The sequence below is a fragment of the Pantherophis guttatus genome, chromosome 2 (assembly GCF_059756535.1).
Source record: "Pantherophis guttatus breed Tessera chromosome 2, ASM5975653v1, whole genome shotgun sequence".
NCBI classification, from domain to species: Eukaryota; Metazoa; Chordata; class Lepidosauria; order Squamata; family Colubridae; genus Pantherophis; species Pantherophis guttatus.
In genome coordinates, this window is record NC_142064.1 from 13,390,149 (window position 1) to 13,410,286 (window position 20,138).

The window sequence follows — 20,138 nt, forward strand, 5'->3', positions numbered from 1 at the left end:
GAACATTTCTTCCAGAAGAAATGCTATTCTGGGGAAAAAAGCAGAGGCAAAATAGTTTAGTGTTAATACTAAGAAAGCCACATACCAGCCCATATAGTTTCAGGAGTGAGCTCAGTTCAAGGTAAAATTACAATTAGCTCAGATTTTCTCACAGATTTCATGGTACTTTGTGGAAGACTCTTGAAAACTGTATTGTCTCATGGCCTCTTTTTTGAATGTGGTGGATGGATCTTTAATCATTCCTTAAAGATGGATTAGAAAAAAGTCTGACAAATGTTTGCCTTGATGGAAAGGAAGAATTAATTGGTCCCTTGCCCAGCTTTGAAAGCTGTTTTTTTTTTTTTAAATGCATTATTGTTATCGAACAAGGCAGAAATATTGCATTTCTGAAATATTATCGTGGAATTATATTCCAGAAATGATAGGATAGAAAGACAGCTTCCAGTTTGATATAAAAAGTTGTCAAGTAGGGAATTTAAGAACATAATTTAATAGTACTTTATAGGCATATTTATTTAAATGGCCACCCATTTCAAAATAGTGACTAGGTGATGTATAGGGATCAAAACAAGAAATACAGCATAGAACACCCACAAAGGGACTTTGGTATAAATGGATGGAAGATCGAATAAGGAAGGGATAAGAGAGAGTGTAAATATTAAAATAAGTGGGTAAATTAGGAGACACTATAATAAAAGAATGCATATAACCTGTATATATATTATCACTGTCAAACCGATACCTTTTGTATTGTATTATAATGTAATCTAATAAAAATTTTTTAAAAAAAGAACACCCACAAAGATAATGCAGTAACCTCAGTCACAAAAATCACATCGTAATTAGCAGCAGAACTCACCTAATCTGACCAAAACACCTCATGAAACAACAGGTCTTCAGGGTATTGTCACAGTGTAGTAATACACAGTAAAGGTATATTGTCACAGGGTTTTTGTTTTTTGTTTTTACCATAAATCCAGGTTAGTGGGCTCCAAAATCCTAGAGAGCGAACAGAAACTCCCAACCTGGCCTATAGGAGACACACCCAAAGGACTCACTATTTGCTATGCCTCTCTTCCCAGATTCTGCTACAACTCCTGTTCCTCTACTACTTCTCTTTGCAAGCCATACTTCTGGAGAACAGTAACTCTTCTATTTGCCTTTAAGCTGCTTCAGGCTGCTTTAGTTTCACAAATAAACACAAACCACCTTCACACTCACTCCAACATCACAACTCCAACATTACCATACCCAGCTGCCTCTCTGCTTAGCTTTTACAGTTGCTGACTACTGAGTACCAAAACTGGAGCATGTGTGGATGCGCATGCGCACAACAGAACCCAGAAGAGCAGCTGGCAAAGGCGCGCGTGCCCACAAAGAAGGCTCTGCGTGCCACCTCTGACATGTGTGCCATAGGTTCGCCATCACGGGACTAGGGAGAGATCTTAAAGGGACAGGGTACCAACAGCCCAGTGCTGGTCATTTTGCAGGCAGCCTATCCTGTCATGCATATCTACATATTTCTGTTCATTTTTTGTTTAAACATTTGGATGGAAAAATATTTATTCACTATTATTTAAAACTGGTCTAACTACTGTGTATTTTCTCTTTAAAGATCTTTCAGGATTGACTCTGCAAAGTTCTGGTAAGCTATACATAACGTTTTATGCATTATAAACAACATGGAATCTTAGATTTAAAGCTACATAAACATTGGGAAAACTCCATTTTTCTGCAGTAGAAAGAATAGCGAATTCTATTTATATTATGCAATTACATGAGTCACAACAAAGTGTTCTGTCATTATATGAATGCAGAGAAAGAGAAAATATGATGTTATGATTGTTGTTCTTGTTTGTGTTCTTAAAGGAATAAAGAAAAATTGCCAATTATTGTTTGAGACCTTTAACTGGTTACTCATTTTATATGATTAACATTGCCACCTGATGGATTTAGTCAATAAAAAGACTCTTTTCCAAGAACTAAAAGAAGTAGTTTAGCAATCTAATATGAGATATTGTATGTATCTGAACTCATAAATTTCTAATTTCTGGGTGTCCACTAATGCATTGGATTAGATACACTTAAACCTGGAATAAATCCATTGAATAAGTCTGATCCATCCTACCATGATTTACTTGGCTAGTTAATTGATCTTAGCTGCTTTCTACGTGCAGTTTCTTGTACACATATTGATTGTGTATTTATTATATTTCCAAACTGGGATAAAATCCCAACTGGGTTTCATTTTGCCCTCAGACTAGAATTAAATCCATTCCCATTACGACATTGAAAAAAGTCCCCTGTATGCTAAATGACTTTTTTTTTTTCCATAATAGGTTTGTGTGGGAAGGATGCTGGCTCTGAGTTTATATGCATAAGAGTCAGTTGGATATGACTGCTAATGGAATTGATTTTTGCTGATGTATAAGAGCTTTCAGCTTCTCCCATGCACCCTCAAAATCTCCTTGGGGGAATGGGGGAGGAAGAGGAGAGAGTCCATTTCTGCTCGAGTGTAGAATTTCAACATATATCTGTGCCCTTCACAGGTTGCTTTTGTCGTCTTGCCAATGATTGGCTTATTGTCTGCATTTCCTACAGAAACCGAGTAACTTGTTTGTATCATTTTGATATCATGGGCACCTCTCTTGTTGGGGATGGGTGTTCTTTGTTTTTTGTGATTATTTTTTTGACCTTGTTCTGATTTACATATTATTATTATTATTATTATTATTATTATTATTATTATTATTATTATTATTATTATTATTATTATTATTGTTTTTCTATACTGATGTAGTGCTGTGCCTAAAGTCCTTTGTAATTGGGCAAGATAAAGTTAGTTGTAAATAAATACTTGTCAAGTATAATCTGTAGGGTCCAGAATAATTTAAATATCCAAGAATTTCATGGAGATGCTAGAGATTCTTGTCATAACCATCCAAGAGCATGGATGAGAGAAGGATTATTTTGGTTCATTATAGTGGAATTTAATATTCATAAATAAGAAATAATGATTTTTTTATTTCAAAAAGGATATAATTATCACTTGGAATTTTTGTATCTTAAGCTTAATTGTGTATCCTGACAGCATTCTTCCATTTTATTCTGAATATCTGAAATGTATGATTATTCTTTTCATTAGAAAACTTTCCCAAATCCATTTATTTCACCTATGCTTCTTTGTCATTTAAAGTAATCCTTCTCTATCTGTGGCGTCAAAGTGAAAATAGCTTTTCTTCCTTCTGTGTGTTTTACAGCAGTCGTTTGTGTATTTTTCTCCTTAATCTTTTAAACTTGTCTTTTATCACAGCACCTGCCAGCATGTTAGTAAAAGATGAGTATGTACATGAATTTGAAGGGCAGCCGTCACTGTCATCCGCTGAAGGCCATTCAGTTCAGACGATTCAGCATCCCCCGAGTAACAGAGCGCCCACTGAATCTTATAGTACTCCAGCTATGTTAGCGCCTTCTGAGCCTAGTTCTGCCAGCACTACCAACTTTCCCAACATTCCTGTTCCTTCCACAAGTAAGATGATGATGATGACGACCACCATTTGAAAATGCATGTTGTCCGTCCCACTTTGTTTTAGTGGGAGCCGTGGTGGCGCAGTGGTTAGAGTGCAGTACTGCAGGCTACTTGTGCTGATCACAGGCTGCCGGCAGTTTGGGTCTCACCGGCTCAAGGTTGACTCAGCCTTCCATCCTTCTGAAATGGGTAAAATGAGGACTCAGATTGTTGGGGGCAATAGGCTGACTTTGTAAACCGCTTAGAGAGGGCTGTAAAAGCACTATAAAACGATATATAAGTCTAGGTGCTATTGCTAAGTGCTATTTTAGAAACCCGGCTGTGATTACTCAGGCCATTAATATAAATGGATTACTAAATGAATCGAGAAACCATGGAATCCTGTTTGATAATTATATTGTATATAATAATTACAATCATATAAATTTATAATTATATATAATTGATTAAATATAATTGCAATTTGGTTAGATTGACGTGTTTATTCTCGTTGTGTTCCTTTGTCATTGTTTACTTTATTGTTCTGTTATTTTACTTCTGTTTACATGCCTTTTCATTTTCCTTCCTTTCTATTATTGTAAACTGCCTAGAGTAACATCCACAGTGAGATAGGCAGCTAATAAATTTAACAAATAAATAAATAAATTACCATTAACTTAATGGTAAAAATAATGATTGTTACTTGATTCCTTTTATGGAGGTAGAGCTGTAATCCAAATTAATTAATTAATTCCTTCCTTCCTTCCTTCCTTCCTTCCTTCCTTCCTTCCTTCCTTCCTTCCTTCCTTCCTTCCTTCCTTCCTTCCTTCCTTCCCATTATTTCTTCTCTTTATTTCTTTTTAATTTCTTTATTTCATTTATGTGCTATTTCAGTCTTCTGTGTCTTGGCAGCTTATAGTTCTTCATTATATAAAATATAGCATGGGGGTAGAGAGGAGGATGGGTATTCATACACATGTATATTGTATCACTCATTGGGTGCAAATTCTAACCTCCAGATTTTAGCTTCCAGATTAGAAAGCATGTTTGGTTCTCAGTGCCAGAAAGCGAACTGTGGAAAATTGGAAATCTGTACATTATGTTAAGAAAGAAAAATGAGAGAATAGAGCAATGTTTAGGGAGATGGATAGTAGTTAGATAAATAGTGCTTTCCCCCCCATCTTTTTTAAAAACATTTTTACAGTGTCTCCTACTTTGCATAATTATAAAAGACTCCTTAGATCAGGCTGTCAAACTCGCAGCCTGCGGGCCAGATGTGTCATGTGCTGACCATGCCCACGCCCGGTTTAAGCGAAGGGGGAAAAAGTTGCAGTACGTCACAGGATTCCACTGTGATGACACGAGTTTGACACCCCTACCTTAGATCAAGAATATAACTCCATGCTTCTACAAGTTTAATAAGGACCCCAGTGCCAAGCACTGCTTTTTATGCCTTTAGCCCCAGGTCTAAGTAGACCAAACAAAAAGGGAGCAATCAAGATCTTACTTTGGATGCCAGATAAGCACTCTTAAGTAATACAGGAGGATTGTGCTGGTGGCTTCTGTCCTTCCTTTTTGGTAGAGTGGTATTCTTTGTCCTTGCATCAAATTATCTCATTCACATTTATTACTTAGAATTAAGCAGCTATATTAATATGTGGAAAGGCGTTTTATTGGTGGTTTTATTACTGTAATCCTATTAACGGCAGAAACCTCAGGCTTCTAACAGAGTAGTCATTCATTTTTTTTAAAGCAATCGTGAACTGTTTTACATTTTTGCCAGGCCAACCCACCAGTATGTTGGCAGGTAGCCACAGTGATGGACTCTTACAGATTCCTTCAGGGCCTCAGCCAGGGGCACAGCAGAACGGCTTTACAGCTCAGCCAGCTACTTACCACCACAGTAAGTGAACTGTTTACATTCCATTCCATTCCAAGGTTTAGTTTAGTTTAGTTTAGTCTGCATTCTTTTCCTTGAAAAGAGATGGGGAAATAAACACGTATTTGCTGTATCTTTTTTAGATAGTACAACAACTTGGACTGGTAGCCGTACCGCAGCCTACACACCTACCATCCCACACCATCAAAATGGACACCTTCAACATCATCCACCTATGCCTCACCCTGGACATTACTGTAAGCATGCACGTGTTATTGTATGCATGGCTTAATTGGTGTATTGAAATCATGATTTCCCGAGAGACAGCAAGAAGTAGCGCTGAACTGAAAAAATGAAGAAATATTTGGTCATCTATGAAGCTTTGTAACTTATCTCAGGCGAGTTAGTGGCTGGGTAATGTATGGTATCATGCTGAATCACAATGTGGTTTGGGTTAGGACTTAACTCTGAATTAGCCCATTTGTGGCTTACTCAAAAAAAAAAAGCATAGCTAATTCATGGCATATGTGAATTCATCTACTGCATTTTATATTAACGGTACAAATAGAGTCACTTGGCAAAAGGCACTTGGAACCTTTTAGACAAAGTCAGTTGGGATATAAATGTGAACTTTTTTTTTTTTTAAAAAAAGAAGAAGATAATGTCACCATCTTTCCTATCATTCTAGAATTCTTCAACTCCCAGAATTCAACCTCTTCAATCCCATGTTCTGCTTGGGAATAAATAGAATTTATATAGACAGTTTTTATAGAACTTTTATAAAATGGCCTAATTCTTTGATTAATATACGTAGTCCTCAGCTTATGACCACAATTGAGCTCCAAATTTATGTTGCTAAGTGAGCAATTTCTAAAGCGAGTTGTGCCTCATTTTACGACCTTTTTGGCCACATTTGTTAAGTGAATCACTGCAGTTATGTTAGTAACATGTCTATTAAGTGAAACTGGTTTCCCCGTTGACTTTGCTTGTCAGAAGGACGCAAAAGGGGATCACATGACCCTAGGACACTGCAACCGTCATAAATGTGAGTCAGTTGTCAAGCATCTGAATGTAAATCATGTGACCATAGGGATGCTACAACGGTCATAAGTGTGAAAAATGGCCATAAGTCACTTTTTACAGTGCCATTGTAACTTTGAACGGTCACTAAATGAACTGTTGTAAATCAAAGAATACTTGTACTGGTCTGTAAATAATTTTTTCCTTTCAGTAGTTGAGAAACCTTCATATCAAATTTTGAGCTTATTTCTAAAGTATGTATTTAATATTAGGCACTGCAGATATAAACACACAGACTTCATCCTAGTTTCCGCTATGTGGCTGATTTGCTATGCATATGAATATGTTTTATGCAGAAAAGAGTTAGTTTCATCTCAATCCAGGCTAGAAATCGGGGAAGTTTGGTCCAAATGTATATCAGAACATTTTGGATGAAATGTTTTGGGCTGACAGCTGGGAAAAGCCAAAGACAGGGAAAAAAAGGTGTTGAAAAAGGTGGGAAGAGGCTTGGTGGACATATTGGATGTATGGAGCTTAAAAAGATCTTGAGAATAGCTAGGAGAAAATAGAAAAAAGAGCTTCGGGGAAGATTGTGGGGCCGAAGATGGATATTCGTGACTAACAGGTAATAGGTAGAGGAATCCCGAGAAGGTTAGGATGGAGGTCAGGCAGCCAGTTGAAGCCAGGGACTTCGGCAGGAGCTAAATAGCACCTGGAAGTCACCAAAGAAAGGTGGTGAGATTGTAGGTAAACCAACACACCAGTCATGGAGAAGAGTGGGTGGGAAGGTTGCCCCAGCGTTTCCTTGCTTGCTCCAAAAGACCCTCTAAATCAGGATTGTTCAGCCATGGCAACTTTAAGACCTGTGGACTTCAACTCCCGTTTCTTGCCTCCCGCCTTGAAAGAGGCGGTGATGAGGCCCCTCCTCAAGAAGCCCTCTCTGGACCCAGCTGTTTTGGCAAACTATCGTCCAGTTTCCAACCTTCGCTTTCTGGCGAAAGTTGTTGAGAGTGTGGTGGCGCAACAGCTCCCGCAGTACCTGGATGAAACCGTCTATCTGGATCTGTTCCAGTCCGGCTTCAGGCCCGGGTACAACACGGAAACGGCATTGGTAGCGTTGATCGATGATCTCTGGAGGGCTCGGGACAGGGGTTGCTTCTCTGTTCTGGTCCTATTAAACCTCTCAGCGGCTTTTGATACCATCGACCATGGTATCTTGCTGCGCCAGCTGGAGGGTTGGGAGTGGGAGGCACTGTTTTACGGTGGTTCTCCTATCTCTCCGACCGGTCACAGTCCGTGTTGGCTGGGGGGGCAGAGGTCGACCTCAAGGCACCTGGTTTGTGGGATGCCACAAGGGTCGGTCCTCTCGCCTCTCCTGTTCAACATTTATGTGAAGCCGCTGGGCGAGATCATCCGTGGTTTTGGGGTGCAGTGCCATCTGTACGCTGATGACACTCACCTGTACATCCCCACCCCAGACCACCCCAACGATGCCCTTGTAGTGATGTCCCGGTGCTTGGAGGCCGTGCGGGTCTGCATGGGGAGGAACAGGCTCCGAATCAACCCCTCCAAGACTGAGTGGCTGTGGTTGCCGGCATCCCGATATAGTCAGCTGGTGCCATCCCTGACTATTGGGGGTGAGACATTGGCCCCCACTGAGAGGGCGCGTAACTTGGGTGTCCTCCTGGATGCACGGCTGTCTTTAGAAGAGCATATGACGGCCGTGGCCAGGGGGGCTTTCTATCAGGTTCGCCTGATATGCCAGTTGCGCCCCTTTCTGGATCGGGAGTCCTTATGCACGGTCACTCATGCCCTCGTCACTTCCCGCCTGGACTACTGCAACGCTCTCTACATGGGGCTCCCCTTGAGGAGCACTCGGAGGCTCCAACTGGTGCAGAATGCAGCCGCGCGCGTACTTATGGGGGCGACATGGCGCTCTCATGTAACACCTCTCCTGCGCGAGCTGCATTGACTTCCAGTGGTCTTCCGGGTGCGCTTCAAGGTATTGGTTCTCATCTTCAAAGCGCTCCATGGCTTAGGGCCCGGTTATTTACGAGACCACCTTCTGCCACTGATAACCTCCCACCGGCCAATACGCTCCCACAGAGAGGGCCTCCTCAGGGTGCCGTCGGTCAGGCAATATCGGCTGGCGACACCCCGGGGAAGAGCCTTCTCTGTGGGGGACCCGCCATCTGGAATGAGCTACCCCCAGGGATACGACTGATCCCGGACCTCCATACCTTCCGCCGGGCTCTGAAGACTTTTTTATTTCAGCAAGCCGGGCTGGGTTAAAAAATTTTAATTGGTGAATTTTATGGGTAAGGGGTTTTAAATTGGGGGAAGCCAAAGATAAATTTAATTTTGTTTTATAGTATTTTAATGTTTATATTGTATGTTTTTTAATTTTGGCTGTTCACCGGCCTGAGTCCTTCGGGAGAGGGGGCGGTATAAAAATTTAATAAATAAATAAATAAATAAAACTCCCAGAATTCCCCAGCCAGCCTTGCTGGGAGTTGAAGTCCACCCTTGCTCTAGATTAGTTTAATGTCAAGTCAGGACAACCCAAGTGTTCTAGATTTTGGTTGTAGTGAGCCCCCATCTATTTTTGGGCGCAACTCATGAAAAACAGTGTGTGGCTTTGGCTTTTAAAACAAAACATATCCGTTTTGTATCCAGTTCTGTTATTTACATTTATTAGATTTGGATAGGAAATCGTCTTTTTAGAGATGGAAAAACCTGCAAGGGATAATACGGGTAAAAAGTATGACTTTTTAATTGTTTTTTTTTTTAAGGGCCAGTTCATAATGAGCTTGCATTCCAACCTCCGATATCAAATCATCCTGGTAGGTGCATTTGTTTTAATGAATATTCAGTTAAATGTTTAAATCGCATAAATAAATAAAATAAATAAATTTCATATTACAGAATTAAACGGTTTTAAACCCTTCGTGCCCTCTTTTAAACCCTTCTTACCCATTTTATAATACTTACCCCTGTATAACACTCACATATTAAGGAGTGGGGATCCCCTGGTCTGCAAGCCAATCATGGTCTGTGGTTTCTTGTCTCAGTTGCACCCCTTCCCCCATGGGTGCAGCACCTGGTCTTTTTTAAAAAAGGTTCCAATGGAGTGCTAAAAAAGCCAAAATGCTGTGGGAGAGGTGTTCAAGGGGTGCAAGAAAAGGGCAAACAGGCCATTCCCTACATTTTGCACTCCTCCACCCTTGCACGCTTCTTCACTTGCACGCTCCTTCACACAGCCCCGAACCTCCCCCCAGGGCCTTCCATCCGTGTTTAGCAGCATGGCTTTTTAAAAACCATTGTGACCGATGAAGATATTTTTTTTAAAAAAAAAACCCAATTGAGAGATTTTTGAGACCTGTGAAGAAATCTGGTCTAGAAAGCATTTTCCTGCGCTCATTAACTCATCTAGTTCTTGTAGTGCTGATCTTTTTAATGAAGCCTCTCTTCTCCACCCTCGCCTCGCCTTCCCCTTCAGCTCCAGAATACTGGTGTTCAATTGCCTATTTTGAGATGGATGTTCAAGTGGGGGAGACATTCAAGGTCCCTTCAAGCTGTCCAGTTGTTACTGTTGATGGATATGTGGACCCTTCAGGTGGGGATCGCTTTTGCCTTGGTCAGCTTTCCAATGTACATAGAACAGAAGCCATTGAGAGAGCCAGGTAGGTTTTGCGGGTGTGGAAAAGGAAGCATCTGATTTGTCCTTCGTTTTGGGGTGCTTGTGGGTTAAGCTTTGAAAGTTTGTCCTCCTGTTTAGCTGTATAGGTAGTCCTTGCTTAATGACCATTAGCTCAGTGATTAAAGTTACGACAGTGCCAAATGAATGATATTTACACCTAGGCCAGGAAGTTACAGCTGTTACAGTGCCTTTTGGTCCCCTGGACTCTGCTGCCCCACCATTCTGTCCCTCCACTCTGCTGCCCTGCATTATGCCATCCCCTCTTGCCCAATGTCGTTTTCCTCCTCCTGCTGAGCTCTGCCAAGCCTGGTCCTTCACAATGCCTTGTCAGCAGTGGGAGGAAGAAGATGGCAAAGGCCAGCGGTGGTGCAGGCAGGCCAGAAGGGCAAGGGCGGAGCAGAGATAGATGAGTGGGGGGACCTGAGGTGAGGGTAGGAGAAATTGGTGGTCATTGCCTAATGATGTTGTGGTCCCGGCCAAACAACCTCAGCCAGGACTCTGCTGTCTGGTCATATGATGTTCTGCCTAATGAGCACATCGCTTAACAATGGAAATTCTGGTTCCAATTTGGGTCATTAAGTGAGGACTACCTATATGTAACTTCTTTAGATATTCTTCACTATTGACTCTAAATATTCTTCCTCAAGTTTACTTATCATACTCTGTCTGTTTTATCAACCATAAATTTCCATTAATAATGTCCAAAAATGATCAAGTTGGTGTTGATTCTTAATGACCACATAGACAGATTTTCTTCAAGATGATCTGTCCCCAACTCGTCCACCAGATCTTCCCACAATGCCCTTGTTGCTTCTGTAATTGAGTCTGTCCATTTTGCTGTTGGTTGTCTTCTTCTCCTCTCTCCATTCCTTCTGCCTTTCCCAGCATTATAGACTTCTCCAAGAGTAGATCTTCGCATGATGTGTCCAAACAGCATAAAAGTACACTAAACTCATGTCATATTTTTTTTTAAAAAAATGAAGAATGGAAATACCTTCATCTGCCAATGTGATTATGATGTTGCTGGAATAGGAGTAACTATTTCAGGGTGTTGATGCTATCATTGGTCTGCTTTACACACTTATGTACTGTGTCTCATGAACTAAGGGAACTTCTGAGCAAAACCTCTCCCCCTATTTCTTAAAGAATAGAGATTGATATCTGGTGCTTCAAAATCACAGATCCAAGTGCTAGGAAACATGCCGAGGAAGTAATTAGATTAAGAAATGGTGTAAGTTTCACACAGACATTTCTAATTTGTATTCTATAGCCATCATGTCATAAGTTATGGGGATATGAATCTGTGCCTGGATATCATATGTTACATGTTGAATTATATCTACTCTGAGAGATCCCTTTTTATGTAATTAAAATTTCCAGTGGCTAATTGCCTGAAGCGGTGCTTTTAATTAACAAATTGCAGAAATGTTGAATTCTGGTGACAGGCCAGAATAGCAATGGATGAAATGTATTTGTTTTCATCCTTAATCAGCATTCTTTGCATTGTATTCCTTTCTCTGCAACAATTTAATAATTTCGCTGTATATTTAAAATCCTGTTGGATGCATTTGATATATCTGTTAAGTGAGTCCTTATGACGCTCAGCTGTGACCTCAAAATTCATGAAAATCAAAATAAGTGGAAAGGCTTTCATTATGGAATCTTGTTATAAAATAAATTATTGTCCTGTTTTTCTACTCAGACTTACCTGGCACAGGCATGGTTAGCCTTGGTCTCTTCACCATGAAGTGGAACTCTTGCATGTATGAGTTGTCTATTGCAAGTGTGATCTATTGCTTAGAAATAAATCAGACACAATAAAACATCAGGCAGTTAGTCCTCGATTTACGACCACAATTGAGCCCAAATTTTCTGTTACTAAGCGAGATAGTTGTTAAGTTTGGTCCCATTGTGAGTCCTTTTTTGCTACTGCTGTTAAGGGAGTCACTGTAGTTGATAAGTTAGTAATCTGGTTGTTAAGTGAATCTGGCTTCCCCATTGACTTTGCATGCCAGAAGGTCGCAAAAGGTGATCACATGATCCCGGGACCCTGCAACCGTCATAAATGTGAGTCAGTTGCCAAGCATCTGAATTTTGATCACATGACCGTAGGGATGCTGCAGTGGTGAAAAACAGTCATAAGTCACTTTTTTCCATGCCGTTGTAACTTTGAATGGTCACTAAGTGAACTGTTGTAAATCGAGGACTACCTGTAGGTCCTTTCAAAGGAATTAGTGCCCGTACGTAGCAGTCAATCTTTAAATGCAGAACAGGGAGGCCAGGCCTAGGCCTATGGACGTTTCATCTAACTCCATCAGGAAAGATACACTTGATAATAAGTTTCTGATTTGTCTTTGTTTAATCCTGGCCTCTTGCCCTGAACATAAACTAACAACTGGCTTCATGTAGTTGAATGTGTTTTGAGTTCACTCAGTCTTTCGTCATTCCTTTAAAAAAAAAAAAAGACTAAAAACACACTTCCACCACTTCTCTCGCTGCTGAAGTGGCCTCGCTCTTATCTTCAGCCTGGGTGCTCTTAACAAATCACTTGAGAGCCAAGGCTGTCCAAGGTCTTTTGAGTATTTGCTTACTCCTTGGTTGGAATGTCATAGGTATGAGCTGCCTTGCCAGCAGGGCCTTAGGTCACAACTCCTTGGGAGTGCAAATAGACGTTTTTTTCTTTTTTGTTTATGTTAGACTGCTTTTCTAATGGTTACACCAAACTGACTTGTGGCAGATCCATTGGACCAGGGGTGTCAAACTCGTGGCCCGTGGGCCGGATCCTGCTGGGAGCCCATTTTCGCTGGCAGAGCGCTCGGGCCACCACAGGCACCCCCGACACGATGAGCTGGCCATGCCCCTCCTGGCCACGCCCCCCAGGGGTCAAACACAACCCTGATGCAGCCCTCAATGAAATCAAGTTTGACACCCCCTGCATTGGACTGCAACTGTCAAAAGTCTCAACCAAGGGATAGCTATAACAGGCACACAGATTTTGAAATTGTTTTATACATTCAAGCCTTGATTCCAATGGGGTATCACTAGATAAATCTATGCCATCTTGCTTGCTTAAGAAGCAAGGCAGGCCTTGCTTCTTAAGACTCAATCTTCCGAGAGTTTGCTTAAGAGCGACTGATGTTGAAACCAACTAAAGCTGATTTGTCAATGGTTCAGTTTTCTCCCCATTTTATTGAATCTTGGCATCTTTGTGTCATTTTTTTCCCCTCCCTACCAGGTTGCACATAGGTAAAGGTGTACAATTGGAGTGTAAAGGGGAAGGTGATGTCTGGGTTCGGTGCCTCAGCGATCATGCGGTGTTCGTTCAGAGTTACTACTTAGACCGAGAAGCAGGACGGGCCCCGGGCGATGCGGTTCACAAAATTTATCCTAGTGCCTATATTAAGGTTTGTTAACAAAATAATCCTGCATTTTAAAGTTGTAATAACAGAAATAATTTTACTTGTCTGGTTCTGGACTGGCAGTGCCAATCCCTGACCTCTTCTCCACAAACTTCTGTTCTTCTCCATGTTGCTTTTTTAATCAGTTCAAAGTTACAGGTCTGCAGCATATCCATGCTGTGTACTCCAAAGGTTGAAAAAAAAATGCATTGCAGATAAATGTTAAGAGCAACAGTCTGTAGAAGACTTTCTCTGTGAGGGCCTCCCGTTCTGCAGCCCAGACAATACTCCTCAGACACTGGGGTTAAGAACGGAAAGCAGTTTTCACATCCTGCTTATATTGATAAAGAGTCTTACATTACCATTTTCTCAGGAATGTTTTTATGTAATTTGGTTCCTAAGCTGTCAGTGTGTCTTTGCGGCTTTCAAATCAAGGCTGTTTTGAAGCCAGAAGCGTAGGTGCTTTGTGCTCAGCGCAAACAATAGAAAATGCCTTGTGCAGTGCTGTAAAGAGCTTTACTTTTACAATTTGGATAAATCAAGAAGATCTTGGATGGGAGTTAGTTTAAACATCTTCAAAATCACAAAAAGTCAGATTCTTCAGGTGCCAAACATTGCAGCTTGCAAATGGGGTTTGAAGAATGGATGCAGAGAATGGAAGGTGACCTTAAAACCACGCAGTTATTCTTCAACTAAAATAGCCAAGGAGAGGGAAGTCATCTGTAGCTAGTGGTCTTCATGTTTTTTATTTTTTATTTTTACATAGATCACAATCCTATGCATGTTTGCTCTAAGTTAAGATTCATACAGATAGTCCTTGACGTTCAACAGTTCATTTAGTGACCATTTAAAGTTACAATGGCACTGGAAAAAAAGGGATTTATTTATGACCATTTTTCTCACTCACAACCATTGCAGCATCCCTGTGGTCACATGATCAAAATTCGGATGCTTGGCAACTGACTCATACTTATGACGGTTGCAGTGTCCCGGGGTCGTGTGATTGCCTTTTGGGACCTTCTGACAAGCAAAGTCCATAGAGAAGCCAAATGCACTTTGCAACCATGTTACTAATGTAACAACTGCAGTGATTCACTTAACAACTGTGGCAAGAAAGCTCATAAAATGGGTCAAAATTCACTTAACAAATGTTTCACTTAGCAACAGAAATTTTGGGCTCAATATTGGTCGTAAGCCAAGGATTACCTCTACTTCCATTTCCCCTTGGCCAATTGACTCAGGTTTGCACCTCACTCTTAGCAGCATAAACAGGTGGACATGTTCCTAGCTGTCCACTCATAGGCTCCAAGTCACTCTTGGCTTGACAGGTAGCAGAAGCATAGAAATAGCTGCCATTCCAAGCAGATACCCCCACCCTGTTGGCTTTGGAATGGCTCCCGCTTGATTCTTAATCATTGTGTTCCTTCTCAGAGTACCCAGAATTCATGCAGCCAAAGACACCTCAAATCTTAAAGGGGACTAGAAAGCACGAAAGCAAAAGATACTTATGAGTATTTTTTAATTTAAGCTCTGAGATCCCCAGCCCATGCACTGAGTTCTGCAATTGCCCCACGATAAACACTTTAGGTAGTGGGGCTGTTTCCCCCCCTAGTTCGGTTGGGCTGTTCGTTTTCGAGATGGCTTCTCCTCTACAATAAACGCTGCTTCTTTTTAAGGTATTCGATTTACGCCAGTGTCACCGCCAAATGCAACAGCAGGCTGCCACAGCGCAAGCCGCAGCTGCTGCTCAAGCTGCCGCGGTGGCAGGGAACATCCCTGGGCCAGGATCTGTCGGAGGAATTGCTCCAGCGATCAGTAAGTGAAATCAGTGAAATCTTTCATCCCTTCGTATATTTTCAAATGCTGTCACTGGAAAAAAGAAAATTCAAAGAAGTGCATCAAACATTCCCAAAGTCAAGAATCATGCATTTCTGATAGTTTAGAATCCAATCCACATCCTTAGTTTCCAGGTATATGTATAAATTAGGATTTAAACCTGCTTATCTGTGCTTTTTTCTCCTGTCTGCTCAACACACATCTTCAGGTGTAATAAATTAGGTACAGATAGTTCTCGAGTTAGAACCAGTCGCTTAGTGAGTGTTTGGAGTTCTGAGGGATCTACTTGGAGGCTACTTACGACCCAGAGTCTAACGGTTGTGCCCCCCACGACATCCCCCCTTGTGCACAGTCACAAGACTGCACAAGCTGCACCACATTTATGGCTATTTGCAGCATCCTGTGGTCACGTAACCATTTTTTAGGAAAGTGGTTTATTTAACCACAACAAAAATGGTTGCAAAATTGGCTCAGTCACATGAGCAACACCGCTTTACAACAGTCACAACTTAACAATTGTAACGGGCAAGCTCCATTACAGTCTTAACTATAGGATTATTGTATAACTTCACTCAATTATAATTATGATTAGTCAAACTGTGATTTGCAAAGCAGCCTTCGATGTCCAATCATAAACTTCTTTTGTCAAGTCAGACCCCATGCTAATATTTAATCAGCCCTAATTGTGCTTTTTGGAGAGGAATTTTCCCCCTCTTTTTCACTGGAGAGCCCTTGTCTCTCTCCAGCAACACATGCCCAGGAGAAGTTGGTGGAATTTCTGGCTTTGTGAAAGCATTTGCAGATTTTTCCCCCTCCCTCATTGGCACCAAGTGGGTGTTGCAACTCTTAAGAAATGATTCAATTTTTTGAAGCAGAAATCAGGGGTTGCAGCTGAAACAAAGAAGCAACTCTTTCTGTCCTGATGAAATTTTTAGTCAGAACTTTTCTTTTTATTAAAAGAATAACCTGTATAAATGGAGAGTGTGAGGGGCATCATAAGGAACTTCCTTGTTTGAAGAATCTTGACTTCTGAACTGCAGCTGTGCTATGAATTATTCTTTAAATGCTTCACAAATTATAGGCTCAGTGAAATAGAGGTTAGTTAACTAGACAAAGAAATTGAGATACATTTTGGAAAGAGTGACAATCTAATCCCATAAAGTTTTAAAAGAAACGAGAGAGATATTCTCATAATCGCAAGGAATTGAGCTTTATTTAAGAGAGGCGGCATCTTTTACTGGGATATGTAGTTCACTTTTTTCTTTCTCACAAGATGCTTGACAATTTCAAGGTTTTATTTATCTAAATGTATTACCTGCCCAACTCCAATGGAATTTATTTCCCTTCTCTTTCTAATGCTGGGATAGATGATAGATAGATAGATAGATAGATAGATAGATAGATAGATAGATAGATAGATAGATAGATAGATATGTATATGTGTATGTGTATGTGTATGTGTATGTGTATGTGTATGTGTATGTGTATATGTATATGTATATGTGTGTGTATATATATATATATATATATATATATATATATATATATAATACACGCACGCGTGTGCACACACAGACAATTTTTAAACAAAATACTTGAAAATGTCAAGGTCTTGTTTCTTCATCCATTTCTTTATTTGAATTTATTAGCTGCCAAACTCCAATCGGCTCTGTTTTCTTTCTGTTTCTTAAGTGACGAGTCTGTACAAAGCAAAAGTTGATGGAGGGGAGAACGGCCGCCTTCTCAAATTGGGTTGATGCCAGCACGTGGCTTTGAAGAAAGATATTGCTAAGAGGAATGTTTAACGTCCCTGTCCCTGCCTTAGGTTTGTCGGCAGCTGCTGGAATTGGTGTGGACGACCTTCGACGCTTGTGCATCTTGAGGATGAGCTTTGTGAAAGGATGGGGGCCTGACTACCCACGCCAGAGCATCAAAGAGACTCCATGCTGGATCGAAATTCATCTACATCGCGCCCTTCAGCTGCTCGATGAAGTTCTCCACACCATGCCGATTGCAGATCCCCAGCCCTTAGACTGAGACCGCACAGCTGTGAGCCACGACGAAGCGAGGAGGGTGGATTGTAAAATACCATTTTGTTTATTACGGGGAAGATATATTTTACTTCCATTCTGCTTAATCTCTTAACCAGGTTTTAAAGAGAAAATGTCTTTGCCACCTTGCTCTCAGCAGAAAGAAGCTGAACTTGTAACTCCAGATAGTTCACACCTTCAGACCTTCGGTGGGCTACTTGTGGAAAGCTGTCACCAGCCAGAAAATTTTTTAGATGGTGATCGGGCGGGATCACTGCTGCGTCTGTTTCTTGGACATCTCATTGATTCGTGTGAGCTTCTTCTCAGAATTAAACGGGGAGCTCACGCTGAACGATCCTATGCATTTCAGGGAGCCTGGAGGTGGGAGGGCCTCACTTATGCAGTCACCCAACTTGTCCTTGCATGAGTCCAGCCCAAATGAGCAAAATCATGTTGATTATTCTAAAGGGAGGATTCAGATGCTCTGCTCTAACTGGGCACTGGGGCATGTCTCATCAGGAGTTTTTTATGTAAAATTTTTATGTATGCCTATTATTTTAAAAATGCACTAAAACTGGGATGGGCTTCAGAGCTGGTATCCATTTTAAAGGCAACGTGAAACACACCAATAAAATTGTCTGCTAAATTCAGTAGCGAAACGTCTGCATTATTCTACATTCCCAACTGATTTTAACTTTTACCAGCACGGAACTTCTTAAATACACTTGAGCAATTAATTGGGATAGCGTGAATCTGCTTACTGAACTTGGCGTGCCATCTCAGACTTCTTAAATCATGTTTATGGTTGTACCGCTGAAAAATCCAGATTTTATATTTTTCAAAATTTCTACTCAGGGCAAGCTGGCAAACTTGTTTTTATACTTCTCGGTTATTTTAAGCTGTTTATCTCATCAACGATCTTATCTATTTGCATTGACTTTGTATAGAGAATTTCAAGTAGAAGTTGCAAATGTAATGGCTGTATGACAGATGCATTATGCTTCTCTAGTTAATAAAACTATTAGAAAACTCTCTGCACTGATAAAAAGTGATCTACTTCACCTGTGTACTGGACCTTTTGAATCTGGAGCTCTGGATCAGTTTGCCTTCGGGAATTGAAACCAGCCATAGTGAGTTTTTCTTGCAGCATCTATTTTTGGATGTTGGATTTATGGATGTTGCACATTTCTGCCATATTGTCTTCTCTATGTAGCCCTCAACAACCATTCATTTAGCAACCATTTGAAGTTACAACAGCACTGGGAAAAAATGATTTACAATTAGCCCTCAGATTTTGCAGCATCCATAAGGTCAAAATTTGGGCACTTGGCACTGGCTTCTATTTATGACAGTTGCAGTGTCCAGGAATCATGTGATTGACATTTGAGGCTTTCCCAGTCAGCCTCTGACAAAGCCAGCAGGGGAAGCAAGATTCACTTCACGCCCACACGATTCACATATCGACCGCAGTGATTTGCTTTAACAACTGTGGCAAAAAGTTTGTAAAATTTAGGTGTGACTTACTCACTACCTGTTGCGACCTAGGCTCACTTAGTTATTACAAGACACAATTAGTCCCAAACAAAACTATCTTATTATAACAGCTGAGAATTACTTCATTCCCAGCTTAGTCCAAATTAATTCCAAAACAAGTCCTTCAGAAAAAGTCCTTCGAGCTTATCACAAACCTTTAACTTCTTTGGCAGCCTGCCAAAGGCCTTTCCTGGCAAAGCCCCACGAAGTTCAGAAACAAGAGACGCCGACTGGAAACAGATTTAACAACATTGCTTTCCTACAAAGAGGCCAAGAGCCTTTGCTGCTCTTTTAAGCCTTATGGGAGGGGCCAATCATCTCCTGGCCTTATTCCGAGTCGTCCCTTTTGCTTTAGCTGCTCTTGCCTTCTGGCAGCTCTTCGCATGCGTGCACTAGGAACAGGCTCCTTCTGTTCCTCTGCCTCTCGGCTGTCCGACTCTGGAGGCTCCAGAGTCCACACATCGCTCCCAGATGGCCCTGACCCCATCTCTGCCTCCAACGCAGAGCCCTCATCCGGGCCTTCCCCAGACTCCAGGACTGGCCCATGGTCCTCCACAGTCTCCTCACTGTCTGATTCCACTGCTAGCTCTGCAGGCTGCTGGCGGGCCACAACACTGCCTTGATTATTCTGATCCCAATTTGGTCATAAATTGAGGACTATCGGTGCAAGAGAAGAACATCATGTAGTGGCTGAGGGGGCTTTTTTCCAGCCTCACAGTCAACAGGTGTAAAGGGGGGGGGAATTGGACATGATCCGAAAGAGGAGTCATAATCTCCTGCCTTACCTGATTATTGATCATGGATTCTCCTTCCTGCTGTATGGCTCTCCTTCATTCACCTGACTCTGTCTTGCTTTACCTTTTTGTGAAACCTGAACAATTCGGAACCTTGTTGTAAATTGCAACATTTAATCAGGTAAGGAGCCATAGCGGAGCCAATTCTTTTTCATGTTAAAAAAAAAATGGGAAAATTTTTGACAGCTTCCATATTGAGAGAGCCCCAGCTGTGGCATGAAAGATATTTGTTATTCAAGAACCAAAGAGTGTTTTTCTTCAGAACTGTCATTCACATGCAAATGTATGCAGTTGTGATTGAATAGTCAATCAACACTCATACAATTAATCAATAAAAGGTTTGTGTAATTAGGTGGCAGCCCTAATGGAAATTAATTAATACAGCATACCCCCCCCCCGCATTCGTAATTTCTAAAGTGCTGTAGTCCCTAGCCCCCACC

General features: G+C 41.2%; 1 protein-coding gene across 2 annotated transcripts in view; it reads left to right on the forward strand.

The window, feature by feature from the left end:
• The window catches only part of SMAD4 (SMAD family member 4), a 33,705-nt gene extending 15,286 nt beyond the window's left edge, over positions 1 to 18,419 (forward strand). For both annotated transcript variants that reach the window (XM_034401554.3, XM_060690749.2), the window contains exons 4-12: positions 1,616 to 1,645; positions 3,314 to 3,529; positions 5,292 to 5,411; positions 5,531 to 5,644; positions 9,200 to 9,250; positions 9,907 to 10,090; positions 13,343 to 13,511; positions 15,182 to 15,320; positions 17,167 to 18,419. In XM_034401554.3, the coding sequence (XP_034257445.1) occupies positions 1,616 to 1,645; positions 3,314 to 3,529; positions 5,292 to 5,411; positions 5,531 to 5,644; positions 9,200 to 9,250; positions 9,907 to 10,090; positions 13,343 to 13,511; positions 15,182 to 15,320; positions 17,167 to 17,378 (1,235 nt within the window). In that variant the 3' untranslated portion in view covers positions 17,379 to 18,419. The remainder of the gene's footprint in view (positions 1 to 1,615; positions 1,646 to 3,313; positions 3,530 to 5,291; positions 5,412 to 5,530; positions 5,645 to 9,199; positions 9,251 to 9,906; positions 10,091 to 13,342; positions 13,512 to 15,181; positions 15,321 to 17,166) is intronic.
• The last annotated feature ends 1,719 nt before the right edge of the window (positions 18,420 to 20,138 follow it).